Source organism: Sturnira hondurensis, unplaced genomic scaffold (genome assembly GCF_014824575.4).
Source record: "Sturnira hondurensis isolate 20B ecotype Veracruz unplaced genomic scaffold, ASM1482457v3 Scaffold0020119, whole genome shotgun sequence".
Taxonomy (NCBI): Eukaryota; Metazoa; Chordata; class Mammalia; order Chiroptera; family Phyllostomidae; genus Sturnira; species Sturnira hondurensis.
Window position 1 is genome coordinate 5817207 of NW_028092750.1, and position 25958 is coordinate 5843164.

Sequence of the window (25958 nt, forward strand, 5' to 3'; positions counted from 1 at the left end):
TCCAGGCCTCCACCTGGAGCCTCAGTGTTCCCTCTGAGCACCGAGGACCTTTGCATGCCGGAAGTTACTCAGTGGCCCTGGTGACAACACAAAGCGCAGTCTGGGCGCCCTCCAACGTACTCACTCTATCTCTGCGTTTGGGTTGTGGGAAGGGCTCAAATTTTAAGTGTCGGACATTAAAAATGCCAATCATTGGAATTCTTTCCGAGTCATAATTGTTCGTTCAGCATACTTGGCCCCGGGGCTGAATCCGGTCTGCTGCATGTTTTTGTACTGCCTGCAAGCCAAGAGTGGTTTTCACATTTGTAAATGGCTAAATAAAAACACCCCCCCCAAACAAAGAAGAGTAATATTTCCTGACATGTGAAAATTCTATTCACGTCTCAGGGTCTGTCTGAGGGTTTCCTGGCACCCAGTCAGGCGTGTTCATTAACGGATTGTCCACGGCTGCTTTTGAGCTGTGAAGGCAGAGTGGCTGAGATAGAGACCATCTGGTCTGCAAAGCCAAAAATATTTATTATCTGGCTCCTTCCAGAAGGAGTTTGCCAGGCCCTGGGAGGAAAGGAGCCCTGGGTGCCAGGAGGGCACCAGGCTGGACCAGAGGGAGCAGATGTTGGGACAGGTTCCACCCTGGAGGGATCTTGCGCTTTTGTGGGATGACAAACAGTTCACAGCAAATTATTATTTTTTAATTGGGGTAAAACTGATATAACATAAAACCAACCATTTTAAAGGGAAAGATTTAGTGGCATTTAATACACATAGGATGCTACACAACCATCGCCTATACCTGGTTCCAGAACATTTCCATCACTCCAAAACGAGACACTGTCCCCACTAGCAGTCACTCCCATTCCGCTTGCCCAGTCCCTGGCAACCAATCTGCTTTCTGTCCCCGTGGACTTGCCTGGTCTGTACATTTCACATAATTGGGGACATACACTGTGTGGCCTTTGTGCCTGGCTGCTGTCACTCAACAGTGTTTCTGAGGTTTGCCTGTGCTGCGGTATGAATCAGACCTGCATTCCCAACATGAAAGGGAAGTCCGCACGGTGCACGGAGCCTGTCATCTGCTGGGTCCCCCCACCAGATTACAGCGAGGACACCCTCTGCCTCCTGTCCAGGTTCCCAGATTGCCCAGGTTCTCACGTGGCACCCCCAGTGCCTGAGGGGTGAACAGACAGGGAGAAGGTATGATGGAGCCTTGGGGGAACGCAGGGCAGGGAAGGTGCCTGGGGGTGGGGTTCCCTGTTTCAGGGAGGAGCTGGCAGAGGTGCGGGCAGAGAGGCTGGGGAAGGGGTGACAAGGAGGGTAATCTCCCGGAGTCAAAGGGGGAAGGGGAAGCTTGATGGCAGTGAGAAGGGTGTCAGGCTGATAATATTCCCGTTTGAGGAGGCTGAGCTGTGTGAAGAGGCTGCCTGTGGGCAAGGCCTGCTGGTGGGGCAGGGGAGTCAAGGGTGGGGTGGGGATTGGCAGTGGGCTTGCAGGGAAGTCGGGAATGGGGAGACTTGCTGACATGGAGAAGACACTGGGTTTTCTTAAGGGTCTCATTCTGCAGGGGATACTTGCAGGCAGACCCTGGTCAGAGCTCCTGGTGGGGCAGCCTGAAGGTAGAAGCCCCATAAAAAACATCTGTGGGAAGGCCCAGGACATTTCCCTAAAGCATGGCTCTATTCAGCCAAGAGTGGTGTGGGGGCCCTATGCGGGCCCATGTGCAGGTCATGCTCCTGGCTGATGGGGTCATGGGATGAGTGGCTTCCTGCCCCACTACTCCAGGGGCTCCAGACCCACGGAACAGACCTCCCTATAAAACCTGAGCCAACTGCTAAATCGCCAAGCGGGAGAATGACAATGAAAGGGAGGCCCCCGGAGAGAAGACCTAGCCTCACACTATGAAGCGGGGTTGCTCAGGGTGGGGGTGTCAGCTAGGTGGTTTAGGGGGGCCCACATGGCCTTGTGGAAGCACAACCCAGCCCGAGAACATGCTTTCTCGAGTCAGCCAGCAGCTGCACAACCCAACCCTCCTCTGCTTCACAAACGCTTCTTCAGGACCCATCACCTGCTGGGTTTCAAAAAAGTCTTTGGTGGTGGGATTGATTAAACACTGTGGCTTGTCACCATGCCCTGATACATGTGACCGAGCTGCTGGTCTAGTGGCTGTCCCCCAGCTGCTGGGGGCTGGGCCTGGGCCTGCCCTTCTTTCCCGGAGTCTCTGGAACCCATTGTGGGGCTCCCGGCCTCGACACTGCTGACACTCAGGTCCAGACTGTCCCCTGGGATGGGGCCACCCTGGGCGCTGCAGGATGTGGAGCAGCATCCCTGACCTCCGCCTGCCAGGTGTCAGTGCGTGTGGGAGGACCAAAAGTGTCCCCAGTGATGGCTGAATCATCCCGTCTGAGCAGCACCAGTATGTACGAATGTAGGTAACAAGGGGTTTGTGGGGCCAGGTGGTCTGAGCCTCAGCGGACTCTTCCTCCCCTTATGTGCGCCCCCACATAAGCTGTGGGTGCTTAGGGCTCCTCTGGGGAGCTGTCTTTCTAGGTTTGGTCTCTAGTTTCCCCAAAGTTCAGTTTGAGAACTCTGTTGTTTGGGGCAAAGCCTATGGGTCCCTGAGGCTCCTGGAAACACAGAAGGTGGACCTATCTCCTTCCACTCCACTCTTACCCGCAGGGTGGTGTCGGAGCTGAGGACACACCTGCTCTGTGCTATGGTGAACCGCTGTGGGGGTGCCTGTGAAGTCCTGCCTGTCCTAACTACGAGCAGATGGTGACGCGATGCCCGGCCCTGCATGGGCTTCTCCCTGGAGCAACGGACCTCCCTCTGTGCTGGGGTCCCTGCAGCACTCAGGTCCAAGGCCTGCCAGAGGCAATCCAGAAGTACACGATTGCATCTCGAAGGCCACAGTGGTCCTTTTTGAACTTCAGACAAGTCACCGTGGTGACTTCTAAGGAAACAGCCAGGACTGGCGTCCTGGGGACAAGAGGGAATATCTTGGGGATGTGGGGCCCCACTTACTCTCTGGTTCTGCGATTACCAGTGTGGGCCCGGTGACCTCACTCGTCTGGTATGCAGCCTGAGCACACTGTGACTTTTCAAAGCTGATCTAAAAATATCCGGTTGGTGCTATTACACCTCCGAGGAGGAAACGCTGGCCTGGCGCTAACTTCGAGGAGAGTTATTGTGCAGCTGCCCCTGGGGCTGGCCAGGGACACTGGCATGGCCTCCACACACAAGGGTGGCTGGTGGGCCGGGTGGATCACGTGAGGCGGGGTGAAGGGGAGCAGCAGGGAGGAAGTGCGAACCGAGCGCCAGCAAAGATACGGTATGATCTGGCCTTGGTTCTGGGGAGGCCACATGTTTATGCCATCTGCCCACCAGGCCAGAGAACCCACGGCCCTGGCAAAATGTCTCTATTTTCTTGGAAATTCGTTTTCCCCTTTTATAATATAAAATACACATTTCCAATATAAGCGCACACTCTGGCAGAACCACACTAAAAGTCTGGTCAACAAAAGAGAAGAAACCATAACAAGATGACCCTGTAATCCAACCCTGCCCCTGGTCACTGTTTCTAGGTACAACTAACAAAGACACTGCACCCACCTTCCCCTGCCAGGGGCAGGCCAGGCCTGGGCCCAGGGGGTGCTGTGTGCCCACTAGGTGGCTCCTGTCCTGCCAGGGATGCTGAGACCAAGGCGAGGGGATGTCTGGCCGTTTGCCCTTGTCTTAGAGGTTCTTCTTTTGAGCCAAAAGTTTTTAATTGGAGATATCCAGGGTCGAGGCTCCTACTTAGCCAGAAATTCCTAAGAGGTGCGTGTTCTGTGTTAACACAGGATGGTTCTTCTCTCGCCTGGCGTGCACAGCAGGTATTTTAGGGAGAAGGGTGACAATAACATGCTATGATGAGGGTGGCACGTACCGGCCCCCCTCCAGGCCTGCCGTGGGCTTCCCACTCTTCCTTCTGCTCACACTCCTCCGACAGATGGACAGATGAGCCATCCGCACCTGAGATGAGCAAACGTAGGCACAGAGGTCAGCTGACCTCCACTACATCTGAGAGCAGGTGGTGGGTGTGGCCCTGGACTTGAATCCAGCACCTCCGCTCCCAGCCTACACCCTGCCTGTCGGGCTCTCAGGACCCCGAAGTCTGGGTTCCTTCTTCAGACCCGTACTCTGGGCCTGGAGTCAGGGGCACTGGCCTGGGGCTTTCCAGGTGCCTGCCCACCCTGGCCCATGCCCTCTGAGTCCTCGCACCCGGCCTCCTCCACGTCCAGCACAAAAACTGAACAAGCCTTGAGACTAAGAGCATTAGGCAAACAATGTTTTGCTTTCAGATGTCAGAACCCAAAGACCTGTGGAATGAGCTTAAAGGCCACTGCACTCGCCCGTCTCCCATATTCACCAGTGAGCCCTGGGTCAGGATCCCGGAGAGAAGTTCCCTAGCCTCACCATGCAGGGTGATCACCCCTCCAGCCAGACTGAGGTGGTCAGGTCTGGAATAACATCATCATTTCCAGGTTTACCCATGTCCATCCTTTTTTGGAGGCGAGTTCTATGTAGTTCTTATGGCTTGGAATGGGTTGTGGGGTTGAACTTCTCTGTTGTCCTGATCTTCTAGACACAGTGACCTCTCTTCCTGAGTGTTTATGGTTTGTGTGTGGTCTCATTCATTCATGCACTCACTTATTCACTCAGTTGCTATCTGGTCATTATGATTTACTGACCAGCTGCTGTGTGCCTGGTGCCACTCTAGCTTGGACACTCCACCTTCCCCAAGGGCAAGTTCACTCTGGCCAAGGTTAAACATCACTGCCTCTGGGAGCATCCTTAGCCTGCCTGGGCGGGGTGAGTGGTCTGCCACTTCCCATGGCCTTGATGTTACCCCTACCCCTGCAATGCCACCTCTGGGTGAAGCCTCAGTTTCCCCCCTCAGACCACGAGCCACAAAGGCTTTCAAGGATCTCCCCTGTCTTGTCAGGGCCAGGCGCTGGGTTGGAAGGGTGCCTGTTGCTGCCAGGAGAGGCTGTGGTTGGTGAGGGGACACTGGCAGACATTAGGCCACCATGGTGGGTAAAGACGGTGCTGACACAGAGAGGGACCATCCCCTGCTTCCAGGCTTCCCATTCCAGGCAGGTGGGGGAGAGAACCCCAACAGGAACCAGAGCTGGTGCTGGCGCACTGGCCCCACCACTTGGAACCCAAGTCGTTCTCCTCCCAAGTATTCTCCATGTTCCTGGGTACCTTTCTACGTAAAAGAGCGCTTGGCCCAAGCCCACTGATAGGGGGGTGCCCACCTGGGGACACAGACCCCACAGGAGGAGGCCTGAGAGGCATCCCATTGCTGTGCCAGCCCGGGAGCAAGGGGCTCTGTGGGTGGTGCCAGCACTTAGGTGGCCCGTGGTCCAAGGTGCCTGGAGGATCTGCCCCGCCTTTGCTGAGCGAATAGCCCTGGGACAGTGAGCCAGGGCTGGGGCTTTCCTCTGTGGAATGGCCTACAAATAACCCCTGGCCTTCATGGGAGGGCAGGAGGTATATGGCTACTGCCAGCTGTGTTAATTGGGGCTAATTAGTTTCCAATTCCTTTCCTGTAAAATTAGGGAGAAAACCCCTGCCTCTCAGGGCTGAGGATGAAAGGACTGTGAACCAGGGGCTGGCAACCTTGTTCTGTGAAGGGACAAGTAACGAACATCTGGGCTCTCTTGCAACAGCCCGGCTCTGCTGTTGGAGGGTGAAGCAGCGCAGGTGATCTGGACCGAAACAGCTGCGTGGAGGACGCCCTCCTAACTCAGGGGGTGAGGCAGTCTTGGACGGTGACTTCTACAGAGGGGTTGACACGGCGGCCAGCTATTGTTTCTGTATGGCCTGTGAGCCAAGAATGGTTTTGACATTTTTAAAAGCTTGGAGGGAAAAAAAACAAAAGAATACTTCTCAACATGTGTGAATGATACGAAATTCAGCTTTCAGTGTCCACAAGTGAGGCTCTGTTGGCGCACAGCCACGTCTGCTCACATGTGGTCTGCGTCTGCATCCGACTGAACAGCAGAGCCGAGTCGCTGTGGTATTGAGACTGGTCTGGCAGAGCTGGGGCTGCTGACCCTCAATCAGGCTGTTTACAGAAAGATGACGCCCCCTTCACCCGTGGGGCCAGGGTGCGCTGGGGCTGGGAGAAGGGGCTGACACTCAGACACATGATGGGCAAGCGTGAGAGGGCGTGAGTGTCGCAGAGGCCGACTGGTCTCCCCTGGGGCACAGCTGGAACACTGAGAAGAAGCCAGAGACAGACAGAGAAGCTGTTCACTGGGAGCTGGAGGGGGCAGAAGGTGGGGAAGTGAGACACACAGCTAATTCGCTTTCCACAGAGCTGGCATGGAGGGAGAACTGGGTTTAGGAGGGGGCGGCCTATTCCAGGAAGGGAAGCTGCTGGGTGAGGACAAAGACGCAGGGCAGGAAGTAGAGGAGTTCCCCCAAACCTCGTGGCTCCCCAACTCAGAGGGAGAAACGGAGGCTCTGCAGGGCCTGGCAGACACCCAGCCTCCGGCCTGGGCCTGTTCTCTTTTGGTCGCCCATGGGGTTTAGGGCACCCAGCAGGCTCTTGACAGCCAGCAGCCGGATGGATGGACAGACAGATGGGCTCCAGGCCTGTGCAGAGAGCCAAGGGATGATGGGGCACGACGCTCAGCCACCTAGTGCCCCCGTACATAACGGGCTCTGTCGCTTTTAGTGAGAGTGACAATGATGATCACACAGACACAGACGGATACGCTGAAAACACAGCAAGGACTCCTGGGTCAGGGATGACACCTTCTGAAACAGACAGAGTCCCACCAAGGGCGGAAGTGTCAAGACAAACCATGCCAGAGGTGGAGGCAGGTGGGAAGTGGGGCAAAGAAAAGGAGGAGGGGGGAGAGGGAGGAGGAGGAGGGGCAGAGGGAGGAGAAAGAAACCAAGTGTAAAACAAGATATTCTAGCTCATACTTCCCTAAATTTTAGTTTAGATTATGATGAAACCACATGTTACATCACAGAATAAGTAGAAAAAAAACCAGATGGAGCTTTGAGGGGGGTCCTGCTTGCTTCTTACTGCATCAAAGATAGTTGAGGAATGCATCAAGGTCCCCGAGGGCTCATCCATTTGGTGCTCGAATCATCCTCTTTGCAGTTTGATTGGTTCTTTTTCTCGGGTTTTGAGCTGTGAAATACTTGCTTTCATTTGTTCATATTTATGGATATTACAGGTATGAAACGTCCTCTCACTTCTGTATTAAATACATCCTGTGGATTGTAATAATGATTCTAATAATACTGATTCTGTCACGGACTTTTAAAAATCTGTAATTTTGGTTTGCAGATCCCCTTTCAGAATTGTTTAACAGAAGTTTACATTTATGCAAATTTTCCATGTGAAAGGGCCTTTAAAATTAACTTCTGGTTTTATCATCTTATTCAGAATATTGCTTGTATTTCTTCTTTGGGGAATTCTAGATGCTTTCTCTGTGACCTTATAAGGAATGAATTTTGTGAATGCTCCGTGAACACTCAAGGTTCACTCTCATATCAAAGTGGAGGTTTCCCGATGAGGCCGCAGGATCCGCCTTAGGCGCGTGGTTTGCCGCCTTATGTATACCTCGCCTTTCTCTGCGCACTCCGCTGGCTCTGCTATACAGGGTGGGGCAAAAGTAGGTTAACAGTTGCAAGTACATAAAGCACAGCTTATTCTTGAATTATTATTGTGTTATTTTCCCTATGAATAACTGTAAACCAACTTTGGCTGCACCCTGTATATTTCTATCTATTTCTCCTGGAATCTTTTATAATTTCCACTTTGCACAGGCAATGGTCATGTTGCTTGATGTACAATATGTACATACAGTGCAAGGGACGGCACTGTATGTACATATTGACAACTATTATACCTTGCATATTAACTGAGGCTTTGGTATTATGACGAGTCTTCTCAGAGGCCCAATTTCTACCTTCTCCATGTTCAAATTACAGCTCTGTTCCTCCTGCTCCTACCTGCGTGTTCCACCAGTGCCCATCCCTTTATTTGTAGCTTCTGGAACCATTTTGGTTTAGGCGTGTCTTGTTCATAGGACAGAGTTGAACCTTGCTTTGTGAGCCAACCAGAATATTCTGATTGGTGGTCTGAGCCCATTTACACTCGGCAGCACATGGACTCGTTCCCTCCATCGTTAGCTCTCTGCCATCCCTGCTACCTCTGAATGAGGCTGAGTGACTGGAGGCTGGAGCAATGTTCTGGGACATTTTTGATGACTTCTTAAAATCCTGCACCCCTTGCAAGGCTTTCAATCTCACTCTGCAACTGATCTGCATTCAGGAGAGAGGACCCACTGGTTCTGGCGGATGCACAGGAATGAGCCACGTTCAGGCTAAGCCAAGAGAGGACTGTGAGTGAAGGGACCATTCTGTAAGTGGGTGACTCATTATGGAATCTTTTCTCTGAGGATGACGTTTGCTTCCCTATGTAATTCCCATACTGCAGGACTCCAATACTGACAATGAGAAGAGCATGGCCTTCTGGTACATTCTGTGTAGCAAAACCAAGCATTTGCATTCATGAGAAAAGGGAAGTCCTCTGGGGTGGGCTGCAGGGAGAGCTGTGGTCTCCAAGGCATTCCCCACACTCTCTGCAGGTCTCTCTCCTTACCCTCAGGAGGGGGTATCCTCTATTCCAGGGGCTGGCAAATCTGTCATCTTGCCCTTCCCCCCAGGTGAGTCATGGCCACTGTATGGTTCTGGTGGTTGGGGTGTGGGAGAGAAAAGGTTGAGAATCCATGCAGGGGCTGTGAAGGCTTATTAAAGACACAGATCTGGGTCCCTCCCAGACTTGAAAAATTTCTGAAAATGCTGAGAAACCTAAATTCGTAAATCAGAGATGGAGGCGGTTCTTCTGATTCCTGGGAGGGTGAAAACCACTGCTCTAACGTTTATTAGGGGTGTGAAGTATCTCTGGGGAGAAATAAAGCACCAGGATGTCTACTTACACCACTCGCTCTTTCTTGAATATATGAAGCAGGATCGGGACAGTCCAGGGCCTGACAGAACTAAGAGCTTTGTTCTCGGTACACTTGGTTTAATCAGAATGCTTTCCTAATGCTTAGCCTTGAGATGGGAACTTTCATACTCCAGGGCCTCACGGAGATCGGCTGCTCCCCACCTGCACCCCAACGCCAGGTGGGTCCAAGCCCCATCTGCCACGGGATGGCATTGTTCTGTCAAGTACACTAAGGTGAAGGGGTGGCAGGGGTTTGGGGGGACCAGGTCCCTGGGATGATGCAGAAACCAGCACCGGGGAAGAAGCTGTTGCTGAGGAGGGCTCACCTCTTGGCTTTGTGTCATCACAGCTCTGAGAAGCAAGGGCTTGTTTGCCCATTAGACAGGTAGGGAAACTGAGCCTGGACACCTAAGTCACCTTCCCTACAAGGGACGGCACTGCATCCTAATGAGGACCCAGCCGGGACCGTGGTACTCGGGACCCCAATCTGGCTACAGGACTTGGTGCCCTGTACACATCAGTGGAGCCGTGTGGCCAGAGCCCAGGCAACGGTGGAAACATTTCAGAGGAAGAAACAACAGGACATGAGGACAACGAGGAAAGACCAAAGACCACCGGAGATGGCACTGCTACCTAAACTGGGGAGGCGGGAGAAGGGGAAGGTGCATCAGGTCAAAGTGCAATTTGCCACGGCCTCACCTGCCTGAGATCTGCTTTGCACACCACGGCAGGGTGGTGGGAGCTTATCTGAGCTGGGGGTTCACAAACCTGCTGACCAAATCTGACCTGACTAATGCCTTTGGAAAAAAATAAACTTCTTAGATGTCCAGGAAAGTTGTATATCAGTGATTTCTGTACACCCAACATTAAGTTTCACATGTGATTAACACAACAGCGCTGCATTTGTCATGACCAATAAATCAGTATCAACTGATACGTTATTATTGACTAAGTCTACATTTTATTTATTTGGATATTCTTGGTTTTGCCCTAATGTCCTTGCTTTGACAGTTTTGAGGTCGGTCAGATGATGTCTGTCAATTTAGGTCTGTCTGTTGTTTCTTCCCACAGCCTGTTTTGCAAACGAAGTTTTATTGGCACTCAGCCTCATCCATTTGCTCCATACAGTCTGTGGCTGCTTTTCGCTCTACAAAGCAGAACTGAGTGAATGGACAGCTGAGTTGTAAGACAGACTGCATGGCCCTAAAATCTGGAAATACTAATTACGTAGCCCTTCACAGAAAGAGTTTGCAGATCCCTGGGCTAAACTGCTTTATAAGGGATTCAACTCAGGCTGCTTAATCCAGGACATACACCTCAAAAGTGACCTCTGCAAACCACTCTAGCTAATTTTATCACTCCACCTCGGGAATTTCATCAATGACCACAACAGATGTCTGAAGTGGGCTTCTGTGGACGAAAACGGCGCTGTGTCCTGGCTGCTGCAGCTCAGTGGATTGAGGGTCAGCCTGCAAACTGACAGGTTGCGGGTTTGATTCCCAGTCACAGCATACACCTGGCTTGTGGGCTAAGTCCTCAGTTGAGGGTGTGTGAGAGGCCACCAATTGATGTTTCTCTCCCTCCCTTCCCTTCTTTCTAAAAATAAATAAATAAAATCTTTAAAAACAAGGAAGGAAGGAAGGAAGGAAGGAAGGAAGGAAGGAAAAATGGTGATCTGCAAGACATGTGGTTGAATAAAACATTTTGGAGACACTTGCCACCCTTGCTGGAGAAATCCCATCTATGGTCTGTTCCTTAGGGACAGGGGTTAGGTCTGACCCCGAGCTGGTCCCATGTCCCGCTGCTGTATCAGGAGCTCCAGCTGGGCTCTGAGAGAGGGTCCTCAGGGTCACCGAAGAAGCAAGGGCCGACAGGATCAGGGCTAGGGAAGCTTGGCTCCTGTGTGCTAATACAGCACACCTGACGGAATTTGATGGAAACCTGCATACTTTATAGCCCTCTCTTCTCTGGCCACTGTTAGCAACAGGACACAAGCTCTTTGGGAAGGAATCTGAAGGCTGGATGTGGCGAGTCCCAGTGGACAGCGTTCCCGATGGGGAGTGTTCCAGCCCCGCAAAGCCCGTTCTGCATTTGTTTTAATTGCTCTAATGTTCACATGACATGAAATTCACTGTTTTAGCCATTTTAATGTACAAGTTGGTGACATTTAGTACATTTACTATGTTGTGCAACTGTCACCTCTATCTAGATTCAGAACATTTCATCACCACAAAAGGAAATCCTGTACACATGACCAGTCACTCCCTATTCTTCTGTCCCCAGCCCCTGGCAACCACTAATATGCTTCCTGTCTCTACGGATTTACCTGCTCTGGACATTTCATACATATGGGATCAGAGAATACATGGCCTTTGTGTCTGGCTTCTCTCACTCAATGTGTGTATGTTTTAAAAAAATATTTCATTTATTTATTTTTAGAGAGAGGAGAAGGGAGGAAGAAAGAGAGGGAAACATCAATGTGTGGTTGCCTCTCGCGTGCCCCCTACTGGGGACCTGGCCTGCAACCTAGGCATGTGCCCTGGCTGGGAATTGAACCGGAGACCTTTTGGTTCTCAGGCTGGTACTCATCCACTGAGCCACACCATCCAGGGCTCACTCAACATAATATTTTCGAACTTCATCCACACGTAGTATGTGTCAGTGTTTCACTCCTTTTTATGGCTGAGTAATCTCCATTGTATCCACTCTGCTTTGAAAAGGGGCAGTAAGAGCAACAGGCTGTTTGCCTAGTGGGTCACTCCATCTTCCTTGGGTTAAGGGAGCCACGGCTGGTACTGACCTGAGCCCAGGAAGATCCCTGGATCCAAAGGCCCTGTGATCACCCCAGCAGTTGGGGATGAGTGCCCTTGGCCATCACTTTTTTTAGGTGGGTGCAATTCTCTCCTTGACTTTCTGCAACGAACCTACTTCTAGCCTTTGTCTCTTTGGAGGGCCCCTCCCCGAGGTCTAACACTTTCCTTATGAAGCAGCTCTGGAATGCACAGGAGGACTTCCCTGGAGTTCCCAACAGGTGTCCCCCCTCCCTTGGTGTCACTGTGACCTCATCTCAGCACTCACTAACTCCCTGCTTTTCTGCAGCTGACACCAGGGCTGCTGAGCTAGGCTGGCTTGCTAAAAGGAACGAACAGTCCAGGAAGCCAAATGGCCCTTCAGGTACTAAGGGCACAGAGTGGCAGGAGCCACACTGTGTGCTGGCTCTACTAGACACAAGACATTCCAGATTTCTCCCAGCAGGCCTCAGGACAGGACTTACCTACAGGACAATGGCAAGAGTATTCAAGACTGAGGGTATATTAAAAAGGAAAAAAAGACCGAGGGTTATTAGCTCATGCACACAGGCCCTGGCAGGAGAGATCAGGAGGCAGAGTAGAGAGGTCGGCTTGCTACAGGTCACACAGAGCACAGGCAAGGGGGCCTGGCTGGTCCCACTCCCGACTTCCTGGCAGGGGGCAGCCCTTGGTCTTGCTGCGGGGAAACTGATGGGAGCTGCACTGCCACAGGCTGAGTGAGGCACTTTGGCGGAATTGGTGATCTTCCCTCAGGGGCTGTACGTCCTTGTTATCTTCTCTCCCCTCCCCATAATCTCACCAATATTTGCCAGTGAAAAGCCCAGAGGCCCAAGCCAGAGTTTCTACTCTATATCCTAAAGGCTCCTGAACCTTTGTCACTGCCAGCATCTGGGGCTGGATCATTCTTTGCAGAGGGAGCTGCCCTGTGCACTATAGGGCGCTGAGCAGCACCCCTGGCCTCTGCCCACTAGATGCCAATCTCTAGATGGTGCCAAATGTCCCATGGGGGCAGAATCACCCCTGGCTGAGAACTGAGCTTTAGACTCAGTTAACATCAGCTGCCCTGGAGATCCCCGTGTGGCCAGGAAGCACTAAATGGGACTCTAAATTCTCACAGGTTGCTGTGACTCACTCTGCCATAAAGGAGTGATGATAACATCTAGTCTTTCCCCAGGAGCCCACCCCATGCAGGGCTCTGGGTCTAAACACCTGACCATTGACAGGTGGGGGCCACTCTCCACTCCACCTGGGAGGAGCCAGTAGCAGTCACAAGCCAGGGTCCAGGGCTGGGCAGGTGACTGCAAGCCTCAGACTCGGCCCCTTGGCCTTTCCCAAAGATGGGTTACCTCTGGAGGCTTCGGGTAACCAGTGTCTTGACAAGCAGCTGACTTGACACAGAAAGAAACTTCAGAAGGCAGCCCCAGTGACTCTGGGGACAGTGACTCTGGAGTCATTTCATCTTGGATAATAGCTGGAAAACAGATAGGCCACCAGAGCCTGTAGCAGCTCAATGCCCGGCCACGTTCCTGCCCCAAACAGCGAGGCGGACGTAGCCGACAGAGGGATGGACACCCCCACCCACTGCCCAGCCTTGGTGGAGCGAAGTGCCCAGAACATTTGGAGAGGGCGGTGTCCCAGGGCTGAGCGATGCTTCGCCTTTTAATCAGCTTTCTGAAAATTCCAAGGAGGCCTTTCTGGGTGCCTAAAATACACCCCATAATTTCACTCTTTTAGATGCAGCAGTCCCAAAAATATAACTTCCCCCTTTGTCTAAAATAGCCTCAGATCACTGCAAAGTTTCAAGGCTCTGCGCTTTGATGCAGCAGGCCACAAAGACGGTTTCAGAGCTCTGCAGGACACGGGATGGGCAGGATGCGCCGGTGGCCCTGCCTTTTGGATGGTCGCCCCTTCCCTGGTGCTCCCAGGGACCCCTAAACACCCCAATCCTCTACATAACCCCCACCAGATACCCTCTCAGCCCTCTGCACCTGCTCCCACTCTGGTGTGGCCCTACTTTGCAGCTATTCCTCATCCTGTAGTAAGACAAATACCCATGCTACCGGTGAGTGCTAGGCACCGGGGCTGGGAATGCTGCCACCTCCACCGGGGCCATGAGAAGCTTGTCCTGCTCCTTCCTCTGGCTGAATTATCCCCCTCCTCCCCCCAACTGTGAGCTCCGGAACATCCTCCTGGCCACACATGCAACACCACAACTGCCAGCTTCCTTGGAGGGCGCCATGACTCTGAGTGTGCATGTCTGGCCTGGTCCCGTCAGCTCCAGCCTCTCCCAGCAGCTCAGGGAGGCTCCAGGGCTGGTGAGAAAAAAGGAGTCCAGGAGGCCCTGGGATCAGGTTTGGTGTCCTCATTCTGCCATGCTTCTGGCAGACTGTGTCACCCCACAATAAGGATGTAGGCCCCAGGGCACAGGGCCCAGCCAAAAACCCTCAGAGAGCCTTCCTCCAGGGTGTGAGACGGGTAGGAGCTCCCTCACAGCCCCTGCCACCATCAGCCAGAGCTGGAAAAACCTTCCTAGCTGCCTGTGGACTCCAGGCTAGTGAGCCCGCCCTCTGAAGATCTTACCGGACGTCTACACCACAGCCCTCCTTTCTGGTCGGTCCAAAACCACTTTACGACCCTATGATCCCGATGCCAATTCTGACAGGTGGCTATTCCCCCCACACCCAGCAGTTCTCTGACACCAGCTGGGTGGCTTACAATTCAACTCGAGTCTGATGCTACCTACCTGGAGGCGATGTCAGATCCCACAGGTTAAGGGTTCTGTTCCACAAGACTGCCTCCCTCCCACATACCCTTCAGAGGCCAATCGCGTGTCCAAGCTGTAACCTGTGCTTTTGACCAACTGGCTATACATCGGAGGTCCTCATGACCCCCTCCTTGGGTTCTATTAATTTGCTAAAGCAGCTCACAGAGCTCAGGAAACCAGGTTACTTACTATTGATAGAGCACTGATTTATTGTAAAAAGAAACAACTCGGAAACAGCCAGATGGAAGAGATGCAGAGGGCAAGTTATGGGGAAGGGGCAAAGAGCTTGCACACACTCTCCGGGGTATGCCGCCTTCCCACCCCCCCGCGAGTTCAGCAATACAGCAGCTCTCTGAACTTCCTCCTTTTGGGCTTTTCTGGAGACTTCGTAATATAGGCACAATTGTTTAAATCACTGGCTATTGGCTACTGAGTCAATCTCTAGCCCCTCTGCCCCCACCCTCACAGGTAGGGGGTGGGGCTGAAAGTTTCAACCTTCTAATCTCATGGTTGGTTCTCCTGAGAACCAGCCCCCATTCTTAGGTGCTTTCCAAAAGCCACCTATTAACATAACAAATGACACCTTTCTCACGCTCTTAGGAAATTTTAAGGGTTTTAGAAGCTCTGTGCCAGGAATAGGACCCTGAACACCCTCCAATATTTATTACAAACCACAGCATCACAGACCCTCGTCAATAGGTGTTTATGGATACATGTGCCTCTATGTGGTAGGAATCTAAGTGCAGAGATTTGAGGTGATGACACAAGTGGTGTGGAGTGAGAATTGGAGCCTGGTTTCCTCACATGTAGGGTGGCAGAGCTCAGCAGAAGGCGAGAGGTATGATTGTAGAAAACTGACTGTGGAATGTTCTGAGTACTCACAGGTATGTGGACTCAGCAAATCTCTCCTGCAAAGGGCCAGGTGGTAAATACTTTTGGCTTTGTAGGCCACGTGGTGTCTGTCACAACAGCTCTGCTTTGCTGTTGTGGCCTGAGAGCAGCCACAGACAGTCTACAGATGACTGGGTGTGGCTGTGGGGCAATAAAACTTTACAGAAACAGGCCAGACGATATGTAAGTGAGGGGTGTGTCTGGGTGCCAATAAAACTTTATTGGTAGAAACAGGCAGCTTTAACCTGTGGGCTGTCATTTGCCAATTCCTAGTACGTATAAAAAGAAATTAAACCTCAAGTAAGCAAAAAGACATTAAAAACAAATGCAACGAACGTCATATGAAAAAGGAAGGGAAAAAGCACTCAGGTGAAAGAAACAGGCAGCTTTAACCTGTGGGCTGTCATTTGCCAATTCCTAGTACGTATAAAAAGAAATTAAACCTCAAGTAAGCAAAAAGACATTAAAAACAAATGCAACGTCATATGAAAAAGGAAGGGAAAAAGCACTCAGGTGAAACCACAAGTGATATAAAACGCATCATACTTTCGCCGAAGTGCAGTGGAAAACCACGCGTGCTCCTTGGCAGCATCTAAAACCATCAGAGGCCTGGGTATGTTTCCTGTCGGGGAGATGCCTACAGGAGAGCAGCTGAACCACAGCCAGCACCTGGCGATCAGTTCAGAAAGGCACCCCAGGAGGACGGGGGTGGGTGGTGGCAATTCCAGTGCTAACTGCACCAGAAAGCCACTAAGAGCGCTTTCTTACCTTTATCTGCTAGAAAACCCGCAGCGAGCGTGTGACTTTTCAGCTCTGAGGGTCCTCAAACCAGCCACTGTATTTTTGGGCATTAATAAGTAGCTCTTAAAATAGTTTAAGTCTTAGTCTCATATCTAGAAAATTTTAAATTATTGAAACCGATTTCCAAAGCTCTATTAATAAAATCTCGGGCTGGATGGATTAAAGAATTTAATTGAGAACACTAAAAAAGGAATTTATTTAATAATGACCTTTTATAATATTCACCTGCAGCCCTGGCTGCTGTGGCTCAGTGGATTGAGCATCAGCATGCAAACCAAAGGGTTGCTGGTTCAATTCCCAGTCAGGGCACATGCCTGGGTTATGAGCTAGGTCTCCAGGTGGGATGTGAGAGGCAACCACACATTGTTTCTCTCCCTCTCTTTCTCTGAAAATAAATAAATAAAGTCTTTAAAAAAGTTCACCTGCAGCCCTGGCCAGGATGGATCAGTCAGTTGGAGCATAGTCCCATGAACCGAAAGGATGTGGGTTGATTCCAGGCCAGGGCACATGCTGAGGTTGTGGGTTTGATCCCCAATCAGGGCACGTACAGGAGGCAGCTGATTGATCTCTCTCTTCCTCTCTATCAAATCAATAAACATACCCTCAGGTGAGGACTAAAAATCTTTTTATATGAATGAATAAATAAAATATTCAGTTGCATGTCAAGTTCATATATCTTGTTGCATTTACAGAGTTATTCAGTTTCTTTTGCAAGGAAAAGTCATTCTTTTCTTTCTCAGGACGCTCTGCCCACATACATAAGTGACTCTTCCAGTGGAACACAATGAATGTGTCAGTCAGTGGCCTGGAGAAGTTAACACTGTAACATCAGGCAAATTTAAATGAGCCATTTATACATATATAACATTTCATTAAAAAAAGAAAGGCTTTATCCATTTATTTTTAAGAGAGAAGGGAGGGAAAGAACATTGACGTGAGAGAGAAACATGGATCGGTTGCCTCTCATACTTGCCCTGACTTAGGATAGAACTGGAAGCCCAGGCGTGTGCCCTGACCGGGAACCGAACTGGTGACCCCTCCCTCTGTGGGATGACGCCCAACCAATGAGCCACACTGGGCAGGGCACATTTCACTTTTTTTAGTGGAAAAACATGTTTGTATTGGTTTATGCATTAAAAGATGAATGAAAGTGTCAAAAAATATTTTAAGACACTCCGTTCTCCTGGGAGACGAAACTTGGACGGAAAAGCCATCCAAAGCATGCACCCAGGCATGCTCCATGGGTGAGGGCAAAGCTACTGGGATGTTTCTGGTCTTGGGTGGGCACTGACCGTTCTCTTGGCTGTGGCTGGCCTGGGGTTGGGGGTGGGGGGCACAGAACAGCACCAATCACCCCTTCCAGGGAGTGAAGGAGAACGCTAGCTGGGACTGCTCCCTGGCTACCGTGAGGTGCAAGGGACAGCACTAAATACAGACGTGTTGATGTATGACAACAGCAAAATGTTACCAAAAAAACAAAACAACAACAAAAAAAACAAACCTGAAACTATTTAGGCATAGAGCATAGAATATCTGCTAAACTGAAATCAGTCTTTGCATGCAGTTGGCCTGAAACTTTTTCTCAAGTGGAGCGATCTGCCCTCTAGGGACACTCAGTGCCATCTGGGGACACTTTTGGTTGTCACAACTGGAGAGGGAGGCGCTACTGGCAGCCCTGGTAGAGGCCAGGGCTGCTGCTCAATACCTTACAGTGCACAGGACGCCTCACCCCAGAGAAGGGATCCATCGGTGCCAGATGTCGGTGGCGTGGAAGAATGGCTTTTGTCCCTTTGCGTTTCTGCTGTGAGGCCTTAAGTTGACTCAAGGCCGAGTTCACCCTCTAGTTCTCTCTCTGTACAACTTGCCTGCCCTTGTCCTCCTCCTGCCCTGGGGTTCTGGCCTTAGCACCTTCCTCCTTTGGGCTGCTCTGTCAACCCAAGGCCCCCAAAACTGCTTCCCCAAACATCCTGAGGAAGCCACGGCAGGACCAGATGCAGTCAGAGATTCTGTTCCTTGTCCTCTGCACCCACCCAGGTGGGACTCATATCTATCATGGGCTCTTAATAGCCCAGCCTCCAGGACACACGACACCTGCCCTTCCTGTCCCTGCCATCACCACATCTCTCTATACTGTCTATTCGCCTGGAATCCCAGCCTGCACTCTCCCTCTCCCGCCACGTCAATGGGTGACCCCGATGTCTGTATCACTGAACTTCCAGCCAGCCACCCAGCCTCTAGGGATGGCCCAGGCCAACCAGAGCTTTGACCACTGGCTAGGGACTGAAGGGAAAAAAGCAGATTGGGGGTTACTAGGGGTTGGGGGGAGAGGAAATGGAGAGTGGCTGCTAATGGGGTTTTCTTTGGGGAAGATGAGAATATTCTGGAACTAGATAGAGGTGCTGGTTGAACAACCTAGCAAACATGCTACCCCCGCTCCTCACTGAACTGTTCACTTGAGATGGGTGGATTGTATCTCAGAAAAGTTCTTACACAGAAACCTAACTGTAGAAGCACGCCCCTCACTGTGCCCCCAACACTGGGCTGGCCTCAGTGCCCTGTAGGAGGAAAGGGTACAGACTGGGTAGGTGTCTGTGAGGGCGTGGGTCAAGGTGGATGATGCCATGTGGCTCTGCGTAACCTGCCTAGGCTGGTGCCCTGCTGTTGACAGAGCAGTGGGAACAGACCCAGCAGCCCAGCAGGCAAAGGGCAGCCCGGGGACTGTGCGGGGTCATGTGAGACTGGGTCTGTGGGGCCCTAAGGGGGGTTTGGTGCTTAGGACTGAGGTGGGCACAGATTCCAGTCCCAGAAGGGGTTCCTTTGGGGCACCCAGAGGCAGGTTGGAGGCAGCAGCAAGCTCTCCAGGACCCCCTGGGTTCTATGTCTCGCTGTCCCGGCTGCCCCATTTCCTGGGGTATGCTGGGCAGCTCAGGGTGTCACTACCTCTCAGCCTCCATTCTCTGTGTGGACCAGGCCAAGGTGGCTATGTGAAGGCCCTGGATCCCAGCACACAGTAGCCTCTGGCTGTTTGGGAAAGCAGCCCAGCCAGCAAGGATCCTCATTTCATTTCTGCTTTCGAAATTAAACCCCATGTGCACTTGCAAATGCCGGTGGCATTTGTTACAGTTCAGGAAAGACAAAGAGAAGCTGGGCCTTAAGCCTCCATGCTCAGCCTCAATGCTGAGGTCTGTGGCTGAGGAAGAGGCACATGTCCTGGGAGCATTTGGCGGCCAGCCCAGGGGCCAATGCCACGGGCTGCTGCATCTGCAGGGGCGAGGTCCTCCGTGGGCACCTGGGGTCGGTAATGAACCTCAGTGCACGGGAAGGAAGACCCAGACTGCTCACTGCCCTGGGGAGCCTGCCATCTGCACCTTCAGTGTTTCTGAGCTCAGGCAAGTTTCACATACATGTTGTGTCTGGGGTGGGGCATTTCAGAGTCTGCAGCATGCTGAGCACAGCCAAGTGACATTGTGTGAAACTGTGACAGTAGCAGTTAAATGCAGCAGGCAACGAATCAGCTGATTACAACTGGCTTTCCACAGTGCCCCCTTCCTGTTTTCTGGTTAGAACTGCACAGCGAGGCTGCAACTGGGGGTGGTGGGGAGGGTGCGGGGGTGGGGGGGAGACAGGAGTGGAGAGGGGGCTGGTGACACCAAACCTCAAAACAACTCAACTTCTTCTTTTGCGAAGCTCTATGTAAAAAGTCCCGGATGTTGACAGCGGTGCCGATCTTAGGCTGAGGCGAGAGAAAATCTTTCATGAAGACGCTGGGAGACACACCATGAATTCGGGCTCGTGCTCCAGCCGGCTTCCAACCCTTGGAAGGTGGCTGCCTGCAGGGTGGTCTGGGGTGCCCACACTGGAGTGGGTTGACTTGTGTCTACCCCCTTCCACTGTCCCGCCCCACCCCAACTACCAAACATGTCCAAGTCCTTATCCCTGGAACCTGTGAGTGGGTTCTTATTTGGACATAGGGTCTTTGCAGATATAATTAGGGTAAGGATCTAAAGGTGAGATCGTTCTGGATTTAGGGTGAGCCCTAAGTCTAATGACAGTGTCCTTAGAGGGAAAGGACACAGAGACAGATGGGAAGGAGATGTGGAGTTGGAGGAAGAGGCTGAAATAACATGGCCACGCACCAGGCAATGCCGAAGGGTTGCCGGGAGCTCCCAGAAGCCAGGAGAGAGGCCTGGGACCCATTCTTCCTCCGAGCCTCCAGAAGGAGCCAACCCCTACCCATGCCTTGATTTAGGACCCCTGGTCCCCAGAACTGCAAGAATAAACTCCTGTTGCGCCAGCAGCCCCAGGACACTTGTGCCCGGCGTGCCTCTGCGGCTCGGCCTCCTCGCCTTTAAATGAGCAGAGCTGTTGTGAGGGCTCAGAGAGTGACAGGTGGAAACTGTGGCACCTAAAGCCTGACACCCAAGTGGGTCCGAAAGCCAATAACAAATTATTTGTTATTAGAAAGTGTACCTTGGCTTAGCTCTGAATGGCTGGGACACACAAAACTCGTAAATGCTTGGCACCTGAAAGAAACAGTGACTGGGTCTTGTGGGATCACAAGCTGTGACTCTAAGACAGCTGTTTGCCCCCAGGGCACATTTGGTGATGTCTGGGTACATTTTTGGGTGTCAGAACTAGGGGGGAGGAGCTGCTATTAGCGCTTTGTGGGTGGAGGCCAAGGCTACTGCTCAGCACCTGCCAGTACACAGCACGGTCCCAACACAGAGAGCGACCTGGCTCTAGACACCAGCGGTGCCTCCACTGGGGAGCCCAGCTCTAAGTTAAAACAACCTCCTTCCGTTCCAAAAGGCTGCCCCAGGAAGCATGTTTACGGCTCAGTGTGGATTTGGCTTAAGCTGGTTTTGGAAGCTGGCGTGGGCACCGCCCTCCAGCAGATCCCAACCGCTGGGGAAACTGGGCCTTGCCGGCGCGCCTGAGGCCCCAGGGAGGCAGCCAGGCGAGGTCAGAGGCGCCTGACTCAGGGCACAGATGCCTGCTGTGGAGGGTGAGTAAGGCCCTCCAAGAATGTGTCAGGGTCCCTTGAGGCAACTGCCGGGGAGGAGCCAGGAGGCTGGAGGGTGACGCTAGGGGCTCCTGGGTAGCTAATGAGCCAGAGTGGCTTTCAGGGACCACAGCTGTCACTCAGTGGGAGCTGACCCTCGTCCCCAAAGAGACATGCCCAAGTCCTAGTCCTCTAGACCTTGAGCATGGCCATATTTGGAAATGGGGTCACCACTGATGGAATCAGGATGAGGTCATCCAGGAGGAGGGTGGGCCCTAAATCCAACGACTGGTGTCTGTATAAGACGAGAAGGCAATGTGACGGCAGAGGCAGAGATTGGGGTGCTGCAGCCACCAGGCAAGGATGCCCAGAGCTCCCAGGGGCTGCAGGAGACAGGAGGGGTCCTTCCCTGGAGCCTTCAGAGGGAGCGTGGCCCTGCAGACACCGAGATTTCGGACTTCTGGCCTTCAGAGTGCTAAGAAAGCACAGTTGGCCCTCTGAATCTATGGGGTTTGTGTCTGTGGGTTCAACCAACCAAGGATCATTTTTTTTTCCTTAAAAACATTAAGGAAAAAAATTCCAGAAGATCCCCAAAAGGCAAAACCTGAATCTGCCAGGTGCCGGCACCCTGCTGAATCCATACAAGTAAAGGGACGCGCAGGCATTCCCGGCGCAGCCTGTGTGCGAATACAGCTCATCAGCTCATCTGCCATTCTTCCCAAGGAACCTGAGCATCTGGGGATTTTGGTACCCACGGGGGCCCTGGAACCAGTCCCCTCTAGACACTGAGGCACAACTGTAAACTCCTGTCATTTGAAGGCCTCCTGTCTGTGGCCCTGGTTGTGGAAGCCACAGGAACCTCATCCAGGTGCGCGGGATGGCCCTAAGCGAGGAAAGGAAACTACGCCCCAGTGCCAGTCCTGCCTCTTTGCCATGTCTGTTGAGACCTCGGGGCCCGCGCTCCCACCAAGCATGGGCACACCCACCTGCCTGCCCAGTTCCATGAGGGGAAATGTCCAGTTGGCAAAGTGCTCCACTGGTGAACACTGGGACTGCCCTCTGGTTCACATTCCTGATTTCTAATGTCTTTGACCGCCTGTACCATTTTCTTCAGAACTCTGGTGCCAGGCACCAATGTGCTGGCCTAGAGCACCTACCATGGATCCCAGTCCCTGCTGGGAGGACAGTGGGGCCGCTGGCTTCATTGCACCTCAGACTCGGACATGTGATGGAGCCAAATTGTACCTGGGACACCCTCCTTGGCTCCCATGTCACACAGGGCCCTCCCCACAGCCCACAAGGCAATGAATGATTTGCGTGTAACTTCTCTGTCCCCACTGCCTCCCACTCACTCCACTCAGGCCCCTTCCTGTGCCACCCGGGACCCTTGCCTTTCCTCCAACACACCAGGCCTGGCCCAGCCTCCTGGCCTTTCACTGGTCGTGCCTCCTCCACGACTCACCCCTCTTTCCAGGCCCAGCTCAGCCTTACCTTCTCGCCTCCTGCTCTCTCAACCCTTCTTCGTGGGGCCTGCCTGCTATTCGTGAGCGGCTCCCAGATCTGACACGAGGCCCATTTTTTATTTCTCTGCCTGCCTTCTCGTCACTGGGAGGCAATTCTGCTCAGGCAGGCCTTTCTGTCCACTGTGGCCACCGTACAGCCCAGTGCCTAGAACAGTGCATGGCACCTGGCGGACGCGGCTGGAATATTCAGAGTGAACAGGAGACAGAACGGAAGGGAGACACACTCGGGGCCCACAGTATTCAAGAGGAAAGCGTCTGTTCTATGGCTGGGTTACTCAATAGTTTTTAAAACACTCACACAAAAAAGACAACCTTTACATTACATGTACAGGAGAAGAGAGAAACAGGCTACCCGTGCAGGCACAGGGCCAGGCACTGCGGCCCCAGTGAATCTCTTGCTGATGATCTCAGAGAACATCAGGGAGGAAGAGGAATTGAAGTGTACTGGGCAGGCATAGCCTGGATGTGACTTCACTGAATTTGCGCAACAGCCCTCCCGGGCAGCTGCATTAGGCCCTCAGCTTGGGGGACTGGCAGAGGCTGAAGGTAGCCTTTAACGCTACCAATGCTTCAAGGTAGGTGAGATCCCTGCACCCCTCAGGAGGGCGGTCTGGGTTCCCGTGGACAGACAGGCTGTGGCACATTCAGGTAATGAGGTGTTAACTGGCAAATGAGGTCTCAAGCCACGAGAAGACACGGAGGATGTGTATCGCTGAGTGAAAGAAACGAGTCTGGAAGAAGCAAAACGCTGGAGACGGTGAAAAGATCGGTCGCTGCCAGGATTTGGAAGAGACAGGGATGAACAGACGGAGCACGGGGGAGTTTTGGGGCAGGGAACCACTCTGTATGACACCCATCAGTGTACATTTGTCCAAACCCACAGAATGTACAACACAGAGTGAACCCCAAAGTACACTGTGGGGCTGAGTCAGTAATAACGTGGCGATGCTGGCTTGATGATTGGAAGAAATGTAACACACGAACGTGTGGGAGCGAGGCGGTATGTGGGGACTCTGTACCATTGGCTCAATATTGCTCTGAACCTGAAACTGCTCTGAGAAACACAATAATTTACATTATATTGAGTAAAATTAAATACTTATGATTAGAAGTACTTATATGTAATTACTTATGACAAAATCTTATTTAAGAAAGAAAGAGTCCCAGCTGCCAAATCTAGGAGTGCAGATCTCTGGGCCCACACATGGCCTGGCCCTCACAAGGTGACGATGGTCAGGCTGTGCTCTGAAATGTGGGCGACTCCTGTCTCGGCAGCCTGAGAGAGAGGACCAGTGTGTGGTCACGTCCGCTGCCCCGCATCCAGAAGGCTCGCCCACAGCAACACACCCATGGCTTCCCGGGGTTTGGCCCTGGGATGCTGGACGGAGGGCAGAAGGTGCTTCCTCCCCCACTGACTGTCCAGTGCTGCCGGGGGCCCCTCCCCTCGCCTCACTGTTCCCCAGCCCCCCGGCCTGCACTCGCCTGTCTGGCTTTCTTCCACACCACAGCCCCACTGGACTGCTCCGTCATGAACGGCTCAGTGAGGATATGCCATCCTTTTCTTTTTCGGACCTGGACTACAGACTGCCACCTCCCAGATGATATCAGTGTATTAATCAGGCCTTTTTGTTCTCTATGTTCTGATGCTTTGACATCTGGGGCCTGGTTGACCCTGCAGGGACTGCCCCTCCCAGGGTTAGCCAATTCCTAGAGAGGGCAAAGGACTTCCCGTGAACACACCTTCTGCACGCTGGCAGATCCAGTCAGAGCCCCAGCCCCCACGCCTTGTTTATCCAGCTTTCACACTCAGGGTCACTATCTACCTGCCCTGATCACCCCAGGGCAGGTACCAGACAACCTGGGTAGCCCCTACACCCAAGGGCCCCAAATTGATCAAAACCAGCCCATGTGTACCCCGCCTCGCCCACCACTTCCCACGAAAACTGCAGCAGGGACCCTGGCCCAAGGTTTCCCTTCGCTCCTACTGCTCCAGCCCTGCTGCCTCCCCACGTGGTCCTGCACAGCATGCTGAGCCTTCTGTTTCTAGTGAAGCTCCTGTTTCTAGGGAACCCTAAGTGTAACAGACTATCTTCTCGAGCTAATAAAACCCGGATGTGAAGGCAGAGGGCCCCTTTAGACGACTGCCCTGCTCACCTCTAGCACGGGGCCGGCGCCCAGGATGGTTCTCTCCACGCCACTGGCGTAGCCCTTCTGACTCAGGGCAGTGAGGCAGTGGATCAGGAAGTTGGTGGTCTGCGTCTTGCCCGAGCCGCTCTCGCCTGAGATCACAATGCACTGGTTGACGTGTTTCCGGAGCATGGCGTAGTAGGCCACATCGGCCAGCGCGAACACGTGCGGCTCTAGCTTGCCCAGCTGATGGTTCTCGTACATCTTCACGTACTTAGGGTTGTAGATGGGGAGGAACTTGAAGGGGTTGACAGCTACAAGGATGCTCCCCGCATACGTGTAGATCTTCTGCAGTAGGAAGCGGTGCTTGAGGTTCTTCAGGAGGTTGGCCTCGGTCAGCTCAGGGAGGTTGCACAGGTCGTCAAAGTCCGCCTGCTGCCGAGGCAGGAGGCCGCGCTCCACTAGGCGCCGGGTGTCCGTGGCCTGGGCCACCAGCTGCATGTGCTTGTACTTGATGGCCCCATCTGAGTCACGCTCCTGCAGCAGGAAGTAATAACCGTCTTCCTGCGGATGCTCGTCCTGTGCCCGTCGGGGCCACAGCAGCACGCGGTGCACAGGCAAGTCGTTGGCGTCCAGCACCCACTCCTCTCCGCCCGTCTCCTTGACCTCCACCAGCACATAGCGCTTGGTTCCGTCCAGCTGCAGGATAGTGATAGCATCCTGAATGACATCGGATGTGGTGCTGTCCTTGGTGGCCGTCACATGGCATGAGGCCTGGCTCTCGCTGGTGGCCAGCTGTGGGTAGATGTGCAGGTGGTAGGCCGCCTCCCTCCGGCAGCCGGAGCTGCCTGCCTCGTTCACACTCATCCTGCCAGCTGCCTGGCTTCAGCATGCCTCCCGGGCTCGGGGTGCGTGTCCTGGAGCTGAAAGGGGGGACAGTGGCATGGTCAGAGTGGCGGGTTAGTTGTGGTGGGGAATATGGACACTCACCCCAGATGAACAGTGTCTGGGGCCCGAATACCCT

General features: G+C 52.8%; 1 protein-coding gene across 11 annotated transcripts in view; it reads right to left on the reverse strand.

Annotated features, from left to right (window-relative positions):
- MYO9B (myosin IXB) overlaps nt 1-25958 on the reverse strand; it is an 82090-nt gene that overhangs the window by 43302 nt on the left and 12830 nt on the right. For all 11 annotated transcript variants that reach the window (XM_037029021.1, XM_037029016.1, XM_037029024.1 and 8 more), the window contains exon 2: nt 24962-25857. In XM_037029021.1, the coding sequence (XP_036884916.1) occupies nt 24962-25801 (840 nt within the window). In that variant the 5' untranslated portion in view covers nt 25802-25857. The remainder of the gene's footprint in view (nt 1-24961; nt 25858-25958) is intronic.